We start from the raw sequence: 18,421 nt of genomic DNA on the forward strand, positions 1-18,421 counted from the left end.
GCATATCAATAAATTCCATATGGTATGAAAGAGAGATCGATAGAGAGGTGAACATGTGAAGCAGTCTGAGCACGATAAAGGAGCGTGGGTGATAACACGTGATGAACGGGGAGTCAGTTACCCAAGACAGGGAGGATGGAAGACAAAAGCAGTTTGGACGGTTGAAAAAACAAGTGTGAACTGTTAGACCAGACCTGGCTGGGTATGTGAAGAGTTGGACAGTGAAGCAGCTGCCAGTGAAGTGCTTGCCTCTGAGGGAGGCGCCTTTGATAAGTTCTTTCTCACGCGACACTCCAAGATAGGAGATCGCGACCTGCTAATCCAGGAGCAGAGGTAAGCTGTGGCCGTGAAATGGGTCATTAGCATTTGATGTGCTGTACTCCTCGATGCTATCCTTCATACGCAGACATACGCCGATGGTGAAGTTCCGTGCTGTCCTGTTTCTTGAAGTGCTTGTTGCTCGAGGTCCTTGTAACGGAAGGTTGCGTTTCTCTCGCACCACTCTTCAAGGGGTTCATACCTTGCTCTCGTGACGATGACAACGGATAGATGGCACGTGACGACTTCATCCGATGATTGAAGTTCTCTTAGAGACGTCCACGGGAGAGAAGTATTGCCAGACAGGTGTTTAAGAAGGGTGATGGCATGCCCCGCTCGATATCATCCGATGGCAGATGTTCCGTTCGTCCTGTTCTTGCTGCGAGGCGTAGGTTCGCATCCATTGCCCAATTAACAGTGTCGAATGTCTCTTTGCGAGAACGCTCATTGTCAATCGAACACGTCCACAAACGGCGCCACCCCTTCCCGAACCTGAGTGCAATCCGTATGCTCAGAAGCAGGGTTCATGTTCTCGTTGGGGTCGTAGAAGTCATCCAAACTGCGCTTGCCTAGTATTCTGGGTGGCATGCTCTCTTTGACGCCGTCAGTCAATGCGCCTGCACTTGAGCCGGAGACCTGGCGTTCAGCTCGAGTGATTGCTTGCAAATCTAGGAGAACATTCTTCGTTTCGTCCGTTAAACTGATACAGAAGCGCTGCGACTGGATGATATGAATGGCAGAGATTGCGTCCACTCCGTAAACAATCATCAAGTATGCGGCTACCAGCAACGGAGATCGGTCATTTCCAGACTCACAAAAGACGAGGACCTTACCACGGACGTCGTTAATGTCTTGGATTGGTGTGCGGGCACATGACATCTCGAGATGGTCATTTATCGCTCGAACAGTCGACTTGACCAGAGGGATGAAATTGCTTGGATGATCAAAGTCCAAAGTCAAGGTCGCAAGCCCCGAGCTCGAAGGAAAGCGTGCAGGATCGAGGAAGGTCGGTCTCGTCAGCAATGATCTGGTAGAGCGAACGGCAACAAGGAGGGTGATGCCCGTTTGCTTTATAAACACGGGATCCTTGGCCGAGCTGCTGGGGCCCAGCAGCAAGAATGGAAGGATACACTGAGCACTTCTGCGCATCTCGTACTGCCATATAAGCATCGAGTGGGTCAAATCCAGCTGGTGACTGGTGACCAGCGCGGTCAAGAAATCCGGATTACCATATTGCGTGGAGTGTTGGGTAAAAGGCGTGACAAGAACTCTGAAAGAAGGCTTGCCGTCGTGGTACTCGAGAGTAGGTGGTGGTACATAGACTTTGGGGGCTTCCAGATGTCGTTTGTCGCTGTACCTCTGAGCCGCCAGGTAGACACCTGAGTTTGTAGGACAGGGAGAGTCTGGGTTGACCTCGGTGTTTGAAAACATGGCAAATCTAAAGCAAGATCTGAGGTGTTGCAGGAATACTTTGTCTGTAGCTGAATAGAGACCGAGATGGTGGACTCCAGTCTGTTTGTGGTTGGCGTAGTCTGGGGATGTAGAATGCTGTCAAGGCGAAGAGACTTTTGGAGCTTAGAAGGTTGGTACAGGTGATGGATAAGAAATCTCCATTCCTACCATCCTCAGAAGATGTTATGAGTACCTGTAGCGGGTGTCGAGATCAATGATACTTCGTGGACCCAGGACTAGCGTGAAGGAACTCGAAGGATTCTTTTCGCGGTGACCGAATTAGTACAGGAAGATTGCTTGTGCCCGCCTCGTCCAGTCTTAGATTCGCCAGTGTAGGAGAGTCGATGACTAGAGGGAGGAAGAAGAGCAATACGGAGTGTATGGCGAGATGCGGCAGTGAATCGAATCGAGGCCTGCCAACGTACTGAGTAGAGGACGCTGGTTCATGGTCTGGCCGTGGATTTGGAGATGTGGTTGTGGATGTCATTATGGAGGGAAGGGAAGTGAAGCCAAGTTCCCTGCCGCCTGCTTGGGAGCGCCGCAGCTGCGCCACCCGCCTCAACCACTACAAGTACCGAATACAAGTGAGGTACCTTGTACCGAGTAGACAATTTTCCACTCAAATGACCTACATACCCGTCGTCTTATAGACTCTCTTTCTTGTATAATCGAGTTGAATTAACTGTCCAACTTGGTTTATCCCCCTTATTTGGTGGAGCTCATATAGTACAGTAATGCAGCACAATGTGCCACTTTGCCACCAAGTCTATCATCATTTCATAACCCATCCCACGAACATTATGGCCATTTCTTGCTCGTTATTGGCCTTTGGTCCGGGATCCAGTGCTTCCAGCATCTTTAGGAGGCTGCGATAGCGCCCGCTTTTCATGCTGTTGTTTGTCGCGCTTTAATTGTCTTTCTACTTGCCAAATTGCCCTCTCAACCTCTCCACTCAGCTCTGGCACTCCTGTCACTTTGGCCACAAGGTCGTGGCTGTCTGCAGGGAGGATGATTTTTTCAGGAGGTGCACTGCCGTCTAGGACTTGGCTTAGCGTGACAAACGTGAAATCCGGTGCATCAGGTGCCACCTGCTCATACAAGTCCTCAATCTTCGGCGGCGAAATTGGTCGAAAAAGTCGATTATCCAGGATGAAATCCAAGTGATCGGAACCTTTCAAAGCTGGCAGCCTGTTAGCAAACATGTTGGTTGCCAAGAGATCCTGCCAATTACCTTTCCAATGAGACCAACACCGATATGCAGCATAGAAAAAGGGGAAATTGGGAATTCTGTTGCTCGTTAGCCATGCTGATGGGCTCATGGACAGGGAAGAGTAGGGCAAGACCATACACAGGCACCAGTGCAAAGGGTATGCAGAGTGGCATGGCGACCATGCTTCCGATGAACCGATTCCAGTGCAATTGCTTGCGTTCCCTAGCCAGCCTTGCCAGAACCTTTGGCACATCGTCTTTGTGCATGATATTACCAGGGTAGATGACATCGAATTTCTTGCCTTGTGCGATCTGCTCGGCCTGCAGTTTGGGATTGGAAGGAGGAAAGCTCTTTAATCCCCATTCCTGGTAAGGTATACGCTGCAAGCCTTGGTTGCCATAGTGGACAACTGTTTTTCGCCATCCTCTATCTGCTGCTTCCCACTTGGCCCATGTCTCAGCAGCCTTCGCTGTAATTCGATCGGCGATAGTTGGTTTCGCATTGGGCTTTGGAGCAGCGCGTTGACAGAAGACGAGTGCTTGTCGCGTGGTGAGAGGTAGGAGAAAGATTCGCATAGCCGCGACGACTGAGCACTGGAGGTCAGGGGAACCGAGAATGCGACCGATTTGCGCCGTTCAGGGAAGTTTCGATGAAATCATGGTCGAGACAGCATGCTGTCCGAAATATTAGTGGAGCAACACCAGTAAAGCTGAAGATGAGCGACGAGAAGTTCAATATCTCCCTCCCCTGATGTTGCTGGAGGCTGAAGAAACGAATTGTAGCTGCAATCTGGCCTTTGTGCAGGTATGTACTTGGTAGCGACTATTGCGCAAACAAAATCCTCATCGAGTAAGATTATATATTACAAGATCTACCAACGTCATGGCTGAATCCCATGCATTGATTCGCCCCAAAGCTTCCCAGGGGCCAAGGCAGAACGCGCTCTAGGGCGTCACCTAGGCAGCACCAAGGCAAGTGTTCCCACAGCCATCTGCGGCAAGCAAAAGCCCCCATTCGCCAGATGAGCTTACTCCAAGGTTCCTCCGTGATGAATGATCAGCCTCCTACTAATAAAGGCAGGTCAAACTCCCCATGTGGCATATGGTGCAGCACTACCTAATATATCTTTCTGTCTATAGGCCTTAAAAGAGCGATCTCTATCCAACGCCGTTGCTACAATACCGGAGAAGGTCTTGACTGAGCATTGACACGACCTCCTCCGACTTCCACCAGGCGATTTTACGCGACCGACTACCCTCGATATGCCCTCACAAGCCCGCGGCCCTTGAACCTCTTTTTGCCGGAACACCCAGATTTCTGGGTACTCCTACGTTTCTAATCGGTCATTCACATGGCCACTGAAGCGGGCTTCCCATGGCAAGCGCCATCAAGAGATCCCGAGAAGGCCGCGTTGCCAGTGCCGGATCGCAACACCGTCCCTCAACCAACCACGCAAGAAGGAGAACCAACATCCCCCACCAAGACTGCGGCGTTGCAACAACAGTCCCAGCCTCGGAAGAATATCAACTCGCAAGGGAAGCATCGGCATGCTGTAACTAGAGGCCCTCCGCGAGCAGGCCTGTCAACTGCGCTCAGTACGCAGTCAGAACCGGCCAGGGCAAAACCAACATCGCCGCTCCCAGTTCGAACCATTCCCCGTAGGTCACTGTCTCGCTCCGGTCAGACTCTGGTGAACAAGGTTAACACTTTCGAGCAGCTTGGATAAGAGATGCGGATGAGGATGATCTGTGCGATCCCCAATTCCAGGGCCCGGACACCCCACATGCGGCGTTGGTTGCTCAACATCATTACAGCTCGACCACAGCAAGGCGGCCCATTATATCAAGCGGGCAATCTCACGAGGAGGGCTACGCTACACCGTCAGGCAAGGTCACACCCCCGCGAACTTCGAGATGGATGTCCTTTGCCCAACCCAGCGCCTACCCACGAGAGAATTTCAATAGTGAAAAGGTGGACACGGATTGGCTCAACCAGAATTTTACCGACTACTCCAAAACATGGCTTGCGGACCACGACGATGACGACGTCGAGGATGGCAGTTCCCGCTATCGTGCCTTTCGCCGGAAAAGACAGGTGTGGTATAAACGCGCCCAGTTCTACATCCTACGAAATCCATTTATTCCTCTTGCGTTCCGCTTGACAGTGTTGTCTTTTGCCCTCGTCGCTCTGGGCCTAGGGGCTTCAATATACCATGAAACCGGCAAGATCACAAAGTGCATCAAACAACCACCAGACCGGCGCACTCCCGAATGTGCACAGCGCGTCGGCGCCTCAGCCACCGACTATTATCGAGATCCTTCAGGCTTGATGGCGGTGATAGTAGATGCTATTGCGATCATCTACACCATATACATCACCTACGACGAATACTTTTCGAAACCTCTCGGGTTACGACGTGCAAGAGCAAAAGTACGGCTGATGCTGCTCGATCTGTTCTTCATTGTGTTTCAGTCGGCAAATTTGAGTTTAAGTTTTGAATCCCTGACCGTGGATGAAGGCGCCTGCAAAACTGGCGATTTTGTGAGGACGACCGGCAGATTTGGGAGCATCTGCAACAGAGCAGAGGCCCTCAGCGGTGTGTTGTTGGTGTCACTTACTGCATGGTTAATGACATTTTCCATTAGCGTCTTGAGGTAAGCCTAGTCGTCCCCGACCCCTCTGTGGACGTCGACTGATTGTGTACAGGCTGGTAGAACGAATCGACACGAAGTGAAACGATTTCACGACTTGGACTTCTACGACCAAAATGTTTAAAATCTGTTTTGTACAGAGCCCAGCGGTGGCAAGACCCATGCCACCGGAGGACTGCTCGGCATGATTAATGGCTTTACATACCCCTTTAGTCCTCGTCAATGATACACCTCTGGCAACTCCCTCATACACTCAGACTGGGGCCTTCGTTGCCATATACTGGATCGCGCTTGAACCAACCCAAGCTTCCAATCCGTCTGACCTGGTCCTCCTCGCCGGGCTTCCCATAGCACATGTCCCATGTTTTGCCCTTCTCATAAGATCCTACCATCTGGAAGCCGCCATAATCCTCCAGCAACCGGTGACCGACCCCAGCAGGGACCACTACAACATCCCCTTGCTCCAAAACAGGCTCCACTCGACCTTCGTTCTTTTCACCTCCAAAGCAGCACTTTGCAGACCCTGCAGCAATGCTGAGAACTTCATGGGCTGTGGAGTGGAAGTGAGTCTCGCTAAACATGGTGTATCTCCATTGTGGAGAAACAACCCCGACGGAGTTGAGGTGAGATTCGATGGTTGAGGGCTGGGGGTCTGTAAAGGCGCCGTGGTATATCATGAGTGGTTTGCCTTGTATGGAGGTGTTTGGAATGCCTTTGTAGGCGGGGATCTGATGTTTCGAAACTCGCAAAGCACTCAACGGAGTGATCGGCATGTTGCCTCTTCAGCGAACTCGTCGAGATCGGAGTGTCCGTGGTTCGGAGACTTGCGAACTGATAGGGTTGCGAAGGGGCTCGTGCAGTGCCTCGTGCACGAGAGAGATGATAGCATTAGAACAGGAGAAGAGGAGCACTTTACATGGGCGGCCTGTGAAATTCCAAGACAGTGTATAGAGCGACAACAGAACACGCAGAGAACAGCTCAGACTAGAGTTAAATGACGTCATCCGGTCTAGTTAGTTAGTCATCATCTCTCCGGAAGATATGGATGATCCAGACCGACCAGACGTGCTGTGGCCTTGCCCTTCCAGCGCAGCCTCTCATCTAACAGCCTACCTCCATACAGCATCTTTTGCCTGCAGCGATTACGACCAACGCCTCGTCCTTTCTGGTCACCTGTCCGTGAGTTGGAATGCGTTTCAGGAATGACATTGCTTCCTCGTTGAATCCGCAGTGACTGAAATTCACCCGCTACTGTGCCATTCAGTCGAACCAACCTCGAGTTTCCCTCACTCCCTCTTTCGCTGTCGAACCGAGGAACCGATCTGGCAAGAACTCGAGAGGAGGAGGAAGAACTAAAAGCACGCAAGCCTCCGCAGGGAGACAACACCCAGGCTGCTTTCCGTTTGCCACGGTCGCCTTTACATAACCTCTCGCCCCCTCCCCCAGACCTTTATATCTGCTCCTTGCAACAATACTTCTCCAAGTCTTCAGTGAAGACAAAGATATCCTCCCGAAATGGCACCAACGGCGAGCACGGCCTCTAACCCGGCGATGCGAGCGCGAGACGATCTTGATTCTACGTAAGGATGTCACAATGAAAACAAAAGCCCCTGTTGACCGGTATTAGGTGGACATATCTCGAAAAGAACGTCGACAATGTAATGAACAAGTTGCAGGAGGGTCTTGACATGAAGACATACATGTTTGTTAAAATCCCCCTTGCGCAGGTAGTAGTCTTTTCTGACCTGATGCCAGGGGCGTGTATACCGCGGTTCACAATTTCTGTACTTCGCAAAAAGCAGCCACGAATCAAAGTCAGGGTGGCTCACCAGGAACCTTGAGTCCCGCTCATCGAGGCGCCCATCTTCTGGGCGAGGAGCTCTACACCCTCCTTGGTAAATATCTCACGGGACATCTTCGCGATGTCCTGGCCGCTTCCGAATCACACACAGACGAGGCGCTGCTGGCCTTCTACATCCGAGAGTGGAAACGGTATACCGACGCTGCAAAATACAACAACCACCTCTTTAGATACCTGAATCGGCACTGGGTGAAGCGAGAAATTGATGAAGGCAAGAAGAACGTCTACGACGTCTACACGCTCCACCTGGTTAAATGGAAGGACGACTTCTTCAAGGCCGTTGAGGGCAAGGTAATGGATGCGGTCTTGAGACTCGTTGAAAAACAACGCAACGGCGAGACTATTGATCAGATGCAGATCAAGGCCATTGTCGATTCCTTCGTCTCCCTCGGCTTGGATGAGCATGACAGCAGCAAATCCACGTTGGACGTCTACCGCCTTTACTTCGAACGCCCGTTTATCCTCGCCACCAAAGAATACTACATCAACGAGTCCCGCCGGTTTGTGGCAGAGAACAGCGTTGTCGAGTACATGAAGAAGGCAGAGGCAAGATTAGAAGAAGAAAAGGAGCGTGTGGGCCTCTACTTGCACCCGGACATTATGAAAAAACTTATGGAAACGTGCAACGAAGCCCTCATCAGCGCTCATTCTGTCCTGTTGCGAGATGAATTTCAGGTGCTGCTCGACAACGAGCGTACCGAGGACCTTGCGCGGATGTACAAACTCCTGTCCAGAATCAAGGATGGGCTGGACCCCCTGAGGACGCGATTCGAGAGCCACGTCCGCAAAGCCGGCATTGCAGCTGTGGAGAAGGTTGCGGCCCAAGGAGACAGCTTTGAACCAAAAGTCTATGTCGATGCGTTGCTCGAAATCCACGGCAAATATCAACAACTCGTCAATGTCGCCTTTACGGGAGAATCCGAATTTGTGCGGTCGCTCGACAATGCTTGCCAGGAATTTGTCAACCACAACCAAGTTTGCAAAACCAACTCTACTCGATCCCCTGAACTGCTTGCCAAATACGCCGATCAACTCCTCAAGAAAGGCGCCAAGGCGGCAGACGAGTCTGAGCTTGAAGAACTTCTTGTACAGATTATGGTCGTGTTTAAATACATCGAGGATAAGGACGTGTTCCAGAAGTTCTATTCCCGAATGTTGGCCAAGCGTCTAGTGCACACGAGCTCAGTATCAGACGATGCGGAAACGAGCATGATCAGCAAATTGAAGGAGGCATGTGGTTACGAGTACACTAACAAGCTTCAGAGAATGTTCCAAGACGTACAAATTTCCAAGGATCTCAATACTGCCTACAAAGACTGGCATGACAAGATTCTCGAGGACAGTGACGAGAAGAGGACGGTCGACTCGACATTCCAAATCTTGGGAACGGGTTTCTGGCCTCTCAATGCTCCCAACACTCCATTTGCCCCTCCTGCTGAAGTCAGCAAAGCCATCGAGTCTTTTACCCGCTTCTACGACCAGAAACATAATGGTCGCAAGTTGACATGGCTGTGGCAGTTGTGCAAAGGCGAGATTCGAGCTAATTATATCAAGAGCCAGAAAGTGCCCTATACCTTTCAAGTTTCCACCTACCAGATGGCCATCCTGCTTCTGTTCAACGACTCCGACAAGATGGATTATTCCGAAATCAAAGAACTTACCAAGTTGACCGATGAAACAATTGAACCGGCGATCGGCATCCTGTGCAAAGCGCGCGTCTTGATCTCGTCGCCCGAAGACGGCAAGCCGGCACCCGGCACTAGTTATTCGCTCAACTACAACTTCAAGAACAAGAAGGTCAAGATTAACCTGAATATCACTGTCAAATCCGAACAAAAGGTAGAATCGGAAGACACTCACAAGACCATTGAGGAGGATCGAAAACTGTTACTCCAGGTAGGTGTCTTGCAGTTGTGTTGCTGGGTGTGCGTTTTGCTAACTTTATCAGGCTGTGATCGTTCGTATTATGAAAGGTCGCAAGAAGCTCAAGCATGTCCATCTGGTCGAGGAAGTCATCAACCAAGTCCGTAACCGATTCCCCCCCAAAATCTCCGACATCAAGAAAAACATCGACGCCCTGATGGAGAAAGATTACATTGAACGTTTGGACAATGACGAATTGGCGTACATTGCATGAGTAATGCACTTTTTGTGCAGAATGGCTCTCTCCAAAGAGGGAAATCTATTGGTTCCCTGGAGGGGCTACAGCTGTCGGCCAGAGGAAACCAGTCTCTTCAGTGGATGTTTCTTCTATGCTTTTGCCGACATTCCAGGCAGAGAATTCTCAGAACTCGAAAGACAAGGGTGAATCAGGGCGAATGGCGTGGACGGATTTGGACGATTTGTTGACGGGCGATTTCACCTAATCAACACGCATGGTACGGACAACAGCATTGCGCGGTGGTGCAGCGGACTGCATTGGCTTCTCTCTCAATTTCTTTTCTCTCCTACGATCAGCGTCACGACTCGACCGGGCAGTTCTCGGAGCGTGGGGGAAAAACAAGGCTTCTGATGGGAACGAATTCGACTGAACGACTTGACGACGCGTGCACATTAACCCTTGAGAGTTTTTCACAAAGTCGACTAGAATCAATGGGCCGGAACTGTGGAAAGGGGCCTGAATGAACGGCACCGAGTATTATGCTTGCGTGCGTTTGTCCCCCGAGGACAATAACGAGGTTGTGGACAAGGATGGTTCTTGGTCTTGGGCAGGTCATGACGAGAAGCATTTGGCGCTGGTTGTGTTTCGCGCGCACGCAAGGGCCCGTTAGTGAGTGGTATGATGACAATGAAAAAAGAAGACTCTCTGTTTCATCCCAATCCGCGGTTTACAGGTCACAATGGCGTTCGTGAGCGATTGAGGCGATTCCAACAGGCAGAAGTCGGACTTGGGTAGTCAGTCTACATACACGCATTCATTCATACATACATACATTCATACAGTAGAAACGAGGTATCCCTTTTCTCGCTGCAGACTTTGTGCTCTTGTCGTGTCTTTTCGCAGTGTAGCGTCGCAAGGAATAGATTCGAAGAAATTATGAGGGAACGAATGGCCTTGACGCTACGCTACCCACCACGAAACATTTGCAAGTAGATACAGTAGGTAGGTGTCTTTGGCGACGGGATGAACATGCCCAAGAATGGTCCTATTCCTGCTCCTGTTCCATTTTACTTCTTGTAAATACTGCTTCGAGTGTGCTACCTCATTCCCCCCCCCCGGACCCCGGATCTGTCCTCAATCAATCAATCAACCAACCACGCTGACCTTGTTCCTTGTGCTCTCTCCATGCTCGATGCTCGCTCGCTCGCTGGCTCAATCGCTCAATCGATCGCCCACTCCGGTAAATCAATCACTCAATAAACAAACCAAACCATCTGGTAAAATCATCCCCCTCCACCACCGCCCCCTGCATCCCCCGCCTCGTTTGGTCCAGGTGTGCTCTGGATCTGAGACGGGGTCTGAGACGACGGGGTCCCCTTCACTTGTTGCTGCTGAGTCTGTTGGGTCTGCTGCGTCTGCTGATTCTGCTGTTGAATCCGTTCCCTGGCCCACGTGCCCCAGCCGCTGAGATACGCGCCTGCACGAGCCGCGCCCTCGCGTGCCGAAGCTTGGATCTGGGACGTGTCGACGCGCGGGGCCCGGTCGCGGAGTGATGCCGTCCAATTCGAACCACCCGCTGCCCCTGTCGAAGAGGAAGGTCCTGTGGTCGAGGAGGAAGAGGGAGGCGAGACAGGCCGCGGCGTCGTCTTTGATGGTGCGGATCCATTGCCTAGCTCTCCCTCGGTTTCGACCACCATCCAACTTGAGTTGGAGCTCGCGCTCGACAGAGCCGCGGCGGACGGCTTCGTCGCGAGGTCTTGATGTTGTTCGCCTTCCCCGCTGGTCCTCGCCGTGCCGTGACTCCCGCTTGTCGTCTTGTTCGCCCGCTGTTGCGCCCGCTGTTCCCGCGCCTTTTCCAGCTCGGCCCAAAACCTAGCCATCCCGGCCTCGACCCTCTCCCGCCCGCTCTGCAGCGTGCGGCCCAACTGTTCGCGTCCCTCCCTGACCTTCTCGTCGAGGTGAAGCTCCGCCATTCCCCTCGCAACCCGCCTTTGCAGGTCCTCCACCGTCAAACCTCCACCGGTCGGGTGCCGTGGTTCGATGATGTCGAAGATGCGGTTCCCCCGCGTGAGGCGGTCAAACAGGGCGAAATTATTCGTCGTGCGCCACATGGCCAGGAATTCCGGGTTGAAATCCGTCGCCGTGTCTCCCGGTTCGGGGAAGTTCTCGATGTTGGCCACCGAAGCCGGGATGCCGCTTTCCGAGACGGTTTCGTGGTAGATTTGATAGGCCATGCTGCTGAGTAACGAGAGTATGTACTCCTCGAACTGCATGCGGATGGCATCCTCCGAACCGGCATAGCCCATGTTCTTCGGCCGGCTCGGGTTTTCTGGATCCCACGTGTCCAGAACGGTCTGTGTGAGGTAGTCGATCCACCGTCGATCCGCGGCGCTCAGGGCGAGAGCGGCGCGCAAAGACGGAGACGTGACGGTCATCGAGTTGGATTCGTCGAGGTTGATGAGAATGTCGCTGTACTTTTCCTTTTGCTGGAGGAGGAGGCTGTTGGTGGAACCGACGACGTAGGATTTGGTGTCATAGTCGGCAAGAATGTCAAGTTGCTGGAGGGGCGTGTATGGACCAAAGATTGAACCCTAGGAAACCGCCCAAGCGATGGAGCTGGTTAGCCGCTGCGGACGTACGAATGAAGATCGAAGTCTATCAAAGAAATATCGGGAGTTTCTCCTCTGCAGACTCACCTTTCCAAACAGCTGTAATGGCAAGCCCATAAATGCCAATACTGAGTACCCGTGTCAGCGTCTTTCCCAGTGGCCATGCGTGTCCAAGTACGTACGCGAGGATCTATCGCCCGTCCTCAGGCTCGTCGCCTTCTGCGCCTTCTGTGCGTAATTGTCCAGGCTCGGATCTGCCGCGTCTTGCAAGTTTGCAATAAGTCCAGGAATGAGCGATATCAGGGCAAACTGCATCATGCACAGCCTTTCACACTTGGAGCCAAAGAAGAGCATCTGCAACAGAAAGCACAATGTGTAAGTATGATAGACAGAGAGCACTGCATCGCATTGGCAGAAACGAGGGACGTTTTGAGCAGGGAGGTCCAGCAAGAAGTGTCCGGGTAGGCAAAAATCTTACCTTTCGCTGCAGCAGGAGGCATTTGACCAGAGCCAAGGTCTGATGTCGAAATTCATATATCATTTCTCTCAGAGAGAGACCTATGAGCAATCCCGAAATCAGCTTCTCTCGCACAGAGACTCGAGTTCGTTCCAGTGTGTCATCCAAAAGCGAGTCACCTAATGGCACAAGATACTAGAAATGAAAAAGGATATAGATCAGCCAGGGACGTACCGAAATTGTGATCCTTCCCGTCCTCATGCGTTGGCGGCGCTCTGACCAGACTATCTTGAAATTCCTGTAGAGCGGAACGATCAGCATCTTTCGCGCATCACGTCTTTCCTTTGCATGCCAGAGTGCAGGCAAACTCACCCACCTTCAAAATCGAGATGTCTGAAAAATCTCTATCGCAAACATCAGCCACTCCCGTACCGCGACGCACCGTCCCACGCCACGCCCAAAGGCAACGGAAGTGGTTAGGCCTCCAAACTTACTCTTGCGCAAACCAAGCCGCCGTGACAATGCCCAGCCTTTCCCTCAACTCCCCCATACCTCTCGCCGTGGGCGAGATCACGACCACGGCCTTCTGGACAGTCGACCGCGTGACGTCCACGGAGCGGCGCTTGAGTTTCTCCGACCGGATCTGTCGCGTGCAGGAGATACCAAACAGACTCGTGGCCGCGCTCGTCACCGCTCCTGTCTCGCGTGGCTTCGCCTCTGCACTTGATGGAGAAGTCACGACAGGGTCAGCGTCGGGGCTCCGGTTGTCGAGCAGCGTAAAATAGCTAAACTCCTCCGCCATGGCGTGCGCGCCGTCAGACAGCGCCATGAACGGCAGCAACGACCAATCGTTGAATTTATACAGGTTTTCGCCATCGCTGTGAACCCAGAACTCAATCTCTGGACCACTGATCCCAACGATCCGTTAGTCAAAGGAAGGAGTTTGTCTCATGTGAAATATGAAGCTATTGGGGAACGGACCAGGGTTGAATAAACCCGAAAAGATCCAACGTACCGAGCGTGGTGGAAGTCAACGACGGCGACCTGCGGCGTAATGGTTGTCATGTTGAAGATGAAAACAATATGCAAGGCATGTCAAGAACAGAAAAAGGCAAGCAGGGAAATTATATTACGCATCCCAGAGGCAGAGACGAAGCGCACCTCTATGTAGTCGACGTGTGATCAGAAACAAGAATGCCCGTTTCCGCTGAGGAATGAGAGAAAGGAGTCCGTATCGGATTTCGGATCTTAGTTTCTCCGATTTGCACGTGGTTCCGCCCTTGGCGCCGCTGCCGGAATTTCAGGCAGTGCCAAGACTTCGGTCAATTACCGTAAGGACCCCTTGATACATCGCGAAATCGGAGCGCGAACATCTCCAATCTTGTAAACTTGCTTGTCTTACTACGTGCTCAATTTTCATACTAGGTACTTAGGTGACTGTGTTCAATGAGGTCGTCATCATTCTCTGCGGCCGCTAACTCCATCTTCCTGCTCTGGCTGATAATTCCCGAGTGCAATCTTATAGGGTTGATTTTGCTGTATCCATTATTTTCCCACACTCCTAATTCGAGAGGTCTCAGTTCAATGGGTTGATGAAGCCAAGGCTCTTTCTGTAATCATTGCCGGTCTGATGTCTAAGGAAAGAACACCATTCAAACCCTCTCTGTCTAAGTATCAAGACCAGTTCGTGCTCTGACCTCATTTTCATCCTTGACGTCGAGAGGTTCAATGTTCCAAATCGTATCGGCATACTCGTTGATGCAACGATCTAGATACCAGGTCAGCTCACTACACACAATTATATGGAAGTATGTGGCAGTTGGACGTACCCGACGTGAAGAAGCCCATTCGGGCCACACTCATAATCGACTTGGTGACCCAGGAGTCCTGGTCTTTGTATGCCTCGTCGATGAGGTCCTGTGTCTGGCAATAGCTGTTGAAGTCATCGCTCACTGTGGAGTCATTTCGTCAGCCTCTGACCTGCTGTTCAAGCTCCAAGATTCTTACCAAGGTAGTAGTCGCCGTGCTCCGCAATAGCACTGATAAGGGCGCCAAAAGCAGCCTCGTCACCGAAAGTGCCCTTTTTGATGCAGTCAAACACCTTCTGCAGTTCGGGGTTGACCTGGTAGTTGCCGTAGAAGTGGTGATGGCGCAAGTCCTCCACGTCCTCGGACAGATTGCCAAACAAGAAGATGTTCTGCTCTCCGATTTCGCGCGTGATCTCAATGTTCGCCCCATCCAGAGTGCCAATGATCAAACCGCCATTCAGCACAAATTTCATGTTACTGGTGCCCGAGGCTTCGGTACCAGCCGTGGAGATATGTTCACTGATATCCGAGGCCGGAATAATGATTTCCGCCTTGCTGACATTATAATCTGCCACAAAGACCACTTTGAGCAGATCGCCAACATCGGGATCCTTATTGACGACTTCGCCGACCTTGTTGATCAAATGAATAATGGTCTTGGCCATCCAGTAGCCTGGAGCTGCCTTGCCGCCAAAGATGGACACTTTAGGCGAAACCTTCTTGCGCTCCTCAGGGGTCATGGCCTTGATCGCCAGATAACGATGAATCACACCAAAAATATTGAGTTGCTGGCGTTTATATTCGTGAATGCGTTTGACCTGAATGTCGAAGAGCGCTTTGGGGTTGACGCTCACCCCGGTAGTCTTCAGGATATGCTGGGCAAGTCGGACCTTATTGGCGTACTTGATCTCCGCCCACTCCTTCTTGAACGCTTTGTCATCAGCAAACGGTTCCAGTTTGTTGAGCAGTGTCAAATCCTTCAGGAACTCGTAGCTTCCAATCTTTGAAGCAATCAATTCGGACAGACGCGGATTTGCCTGGTGCAGCCATCGTCGGGGAGTGATGCCATTGGTGACGTTGGTGAACTTGTCCGGGCCATAGACTTTGACAAAGTCTTTGAAAATGGTGGTCTTGATCAGATCCGAGTGCAGCTCAGCCACTCCATTGACTTTGTGGGAGCCGACAATTGCCAGGAAGGCCATCCGGACCATCTTGGGCTGGGATTCTTCAATGATAGAGACTCGGGCCAACATATCCCGGTCCTTTGGGAAGCGACGTTCGACAGACTGGAGGAAATACAGGTTGATATCGTAGATGATCTGTTACAAAATCCCATATTAGTAACGGTGTTTGACGTGGTTTGCAGCAAAGCCATGCACATATAATGTAAGATCCATGGGATACAAGAAGATAAGGTTCTTGACCAGCATCGTGCGCTGCCTGTTTGACCTTCGAGTCGTGGTGCCTTTTCGGGTCTGAGTGTGGGCAATACAGGGAGCTACATACGAGGCACATCAAGGAAATGAAAAGCTACTAACCTGAAGGTGCCGTGGAAGGAGGTTCTGGATCAGAGGCACGGACCACTTCTCCAATGCTTCCGGCAAAACAGTGTGGTTGGTATAACCGAATGTCTTGGTGACAATGTCCCAGGCGGTGTCCCATTCGAGGCCTTCCATGTCGATCAGGATTCGTTGCAACTCGACAATGGCAAGGGTCGGATGCGTGTCGTTGAGCTGAATGGCCACTTGTTCGGGAAATTCGGACCACTCGCGCTTGGATTTTTTGAATCTGCGGACGATGTCATGCAGAGACGCGGCACACCAGAAGTATTGCTGCTTCAGGCGGAGCTCCTTGCCTCTTTCAAGGTTGTCATTCGGGTACAACACGGCTGATATCGTTTCCGCACGTTGCTCGTCGGCCACGGCGCTCTCATACTCGCCAGAATTGAATTTGGAGAAATCGAACTCGCCACTTGAGGCCTTGCTGGACCAAAGGCGCAGGTTGTTCACGGTCGAAGTTCCATAGCCGGGAATGGGCACATCGTAGGCAGTCGCGGTGACCACCTCGCCGTCCTGCCAGGACACAATTTGTTTGCCCTCATCATCCGTGAACTTGTTGACCCAACCATAGAACTGCACATCGACCGTAACGTCGTGCCTGGGAAATTCCCAGGGGTTGAAATCAAGCCAGTAATCCGGGATTTCAACTTGGTAGCCGTTCTCAATCTCTTGCTTGAAAATGCCGTATCGGTATCGAAGGCCATAGCCCCAGGCAGCGTAGTTCAAGGAAGCCAAGCTGTCGAGGAAACATGCAGCCAGGCGGCCGAGACCTCCGTTGCCCAAAGCCGCATCGTGCTCTTGTTCGATGATATCCTCGATGCGGAATCCAAGCTCCGCGAGACCGTCTAATTGCAGTGTCAGCGCGCCCAAGACGGCGTTGTGGCGTATGACCTACCTTTGGCCACGTCTTTCAATCCAACATTGAGCATTGCATTGTCTAGTGCTCTACCCATCAAAAACTCGAGGGAGAGATCTTCCAGATTTGTAAGCTTCCAACCTTCCACCACAGCTTTCCCAGCACTCACAGTAGATTCTCTTTTGATCGACAAATGTCTGCCTCTGCTGGGTCTTGTTCCAATCAATGATGAGGCGGTTTCGGAAGGCCAGCGCAGTCCCGGAATATGCGGCTCTGTGTGAGGATCAACGTGAGGAGGTGGTTATGGGAATAGATTGGCAAGACATACAGCTCGTCGCAGTTGAAGAGAGATCGCGCCAAGGTGGTCTCGATCTGCTTGACACATTCTGCCTGTTGAGGAAGTGTCAGGTTGTGTGTCTTCGCTCAGAGATAAGTCGACCACTGACCTCAAACTCTTCCTTGGTTGTGAACGGACGGGGGGACTGTCCAGATCAGGGTTAGAAAGGTCGCCGAACGTGGGAGACAGCTGTTAGGAGCTCATTACAAATTTTCTCCAGCTATTGTCGTAAAGAAAAGGTCAGTATGCTCATTTTGTGTGGTATCGGAGACGGGCCACTACTTACGCCTCTCGCATATGCTCCGGGATGCTTGACTCCACGGCCTTGATGTCACCGGCTCCAAAGCCTGTGGCAGTCCGCTTGTGCTTCGGTCGAGTAAAGCCAGGGCCGACAGGACCTACTAAGGTCGAAATGGGAGCACTCGTCGAGGGTTTACGCTCCCGCGGGGCTGGAGCTGCGGTGGCTGCGGTGGCCATGTTGTCGGCGGGGTAGGACTAGACTACCCAAGCAAGCCAAACGAAGGGCAGAGTGATAAGGATAATATCGAGGAAAATCAATGGGCCTGGAAGGTTAAGTTGCCTCTAGAAAAGAGGTGAGGGCGGAAGAGTAATTGCAAGGGAGAAATTGTGAGGACAGAGGGGCAGGCCAGGACGTGGTATAGCTTCGACAGGGACGGGAAGGAAGGGGAAGCTGGGTTGCTGTGAAAAGCCAATGGAAGTGTCGTTTGCTTCGCCCTGGGCCTTGCCCTTGCCTCATGGGCTTATTGACTTATCGTCATTGTAAATGCAATGCGATGGATGCCATGCAAAACCGGATCCAGCCTATGAACGGGCCATTTTATCCCAGCTCCATCATTCAGCATGCGGTATGCATTAGCGCACTGCCAGCAACGGCGGGGCTCTGTACGAGCATCTGCTTGGGATATTACCTTGACCATGAATCATTCTCTCTACAGTAGTGTCGCATCTAGCCATCGTCGATCAACAGCAACGCCCGACCTTGAATATCGTGCTAGACCAAGCGGTGAGCCACGAAAAAGAGGATTCCCTACGCCATATTCTCCAGATTTAACGCGCCTCAGATCCTGTATCCCACCTTGACAGCTACCTGCGCCTGTATCTCCAAGCTAGAGCTCAAGCTCCACGGCAACGGGGCCAGAGGCCAAGAAAACACTTTGCATGTGCAAACGAGAGTGGCGTGG

The 18,421-nt window shown here is 51.8% G+C and overlaps 7 protein-coding genes across 7 annotated transcripts; 2 read left to right on the plus strand and 5 right to left on the minus strand.

Moving 5' to 3' along the window:
- Positions 1-768: 768 nt before the first annotated feature.
- Z517_08588 (uncharacterized protein) lies at positions 769-1,749 on the minus strand (the record flags this gene model as incomplete). The annotated part of the gene is made up of 1 exon (XM_013427103.1): positions 769-1,749. The coding sequence occupies one exon, from the start codon at positions 1,747-1,749 to the stop codon at positions 769-771; it is 981 nt and encodes a 326-aa protein (XP_013282557.1).
- An 839-nt stretch (positions 1,750-2,588) lies between these two features.
- Z517_08589 (uncharacterized protein) lies at positions 2,589-3,555 on the minus strand (the record flags this gene model as incomplete). Its single annotated transcript, XM_013427104.1, has 3 exons — positions 2,589-2,950; positions 3,002-3,057; positions 3,119-3,555. 3 exons carry the CDS (start codon positions 3,553-3,555, stop codon positions 2,589-2,591), a joined length of 855 nt encoding a protein of 284 aa, XP_013282558.1.
- Positions 3,556-4,331: 776 nt separating this feature from the next.
- Z517_08590 (uncharacterized protein) lies at positions 4,332-5,638 on the plus strand (the record flags this gene model as incomplete). Its single annotated transcript, XM_013427105.1, has 2 exons — positions 4,332-4,638; positions 4,698-5,638. 2 exons carry the CDS (start codon positions 4,332-4,334, stop codon positions 5,636-5,638), a joined length of 1,248 nt encoding a protein of 415 aa, XP_013282559.1.
- Positions 5,639-5,876: 238 nt separating this feature from the next.
- On the minus strand, positions 5,877-6,404 carry Z517_08591 (uncharacterized protein; the record flags this gene model as incomplete). Its single annotated transcript, XM_013427106.1, has 1 exon — positions 5,877-6,404. The coding sequence occupies one exon, from the start codon at positions 6,402-6,404 to the stop codon at positions 5,877-5,879; it is 528 nt and encodes a 175-aa protein (XP_013282560.1).
- A 742-nt stretch (positions 6,405-7,146) lies between these two features.
- Z517_08592 (uncharacterized protein) lies at positions 7,147-9,629 on the plus strand (the record flags this gene model as incomplete). The annotated part of the gene is made up of 4 exons (XM_013427107.1): positions 7,147-7,211; positions 7,259-7,333; positions 7,387-9,388; positions 9,441-9,629. The coding sequence occupies 4 exons, from the start codon at positions 7,147-7,149 to the stop codon at positions 9,627-9,629; spliced, it is 2,331 nt and encodes a 776-aa protein (XP_013282561.1).
- A 1,247-nt stretch (positions 9,630-10,876) lies between these two features.
- On the minus strand, positions 10,877-13,724 carry Z517_08593 (uncharacterized protein; the record flags this gene model as incomplete). Its single annotated transcript, XM_013427108.1, has 9 exons — positions 10,877-12,184; positions 12,290-12,330; positions 12,385-12,556; positions 12,681-12,760; positions 12,894-12,957; positions 13,036-13,063; positions 13,154-13,359; positions 13,399-13,567; positions 13,675-13,724. 9 exons carry the CDS (start codon positions 13,722-13,724, stop codon positions 10,877-10,879), a joined length of 2,118 nt encoding a protein of 705 aa, XP_013282562.1.
- Positions 13,725-14,326: 602 nt separating this feature from the next.
- On the minus strand, positions 14,327-17,696 carry Z517_08594 (uncharacterized protein; the record flags this gene model as incomplete). The annotated part of the gene is made up of 10 exons (XM_013427109.1): positions 14,327-14,427; positions 14,489-14,611; positions 14,667-15,786; positions 16,006-16,871; positions 16,922-16,999; positions 17,052-17,155; positions 17,211-17,272; positions 17,329-17,364; positions 17,427-17,439; positions 17,506-17,696. 10 exons carry the CDS (start codon positions 17,694-17,696, stop codon positions 14,327-14,329), a joined length of 2,694 nt encoding a protein of 897 aa, XP_013282563.1.
- Positions 17,697-18,421: the final 725 nt, after the last annotated feature.

This window comes from Fonsecaea pedrosoi, assembly GCF_000835455.1.
Source record: "Fonsecaea pedrosoi CBS 271.37 unplaced genomic scaffold supercont1.5, whole genome shotgun sequence".
NCBI lineage: Eukaryota > Fungi > Ascomycota > Eurotiomycetes > Chaetothyriales > Herpotrichiellaceae > Fonsecaea > Fonsecaea pedrosoi.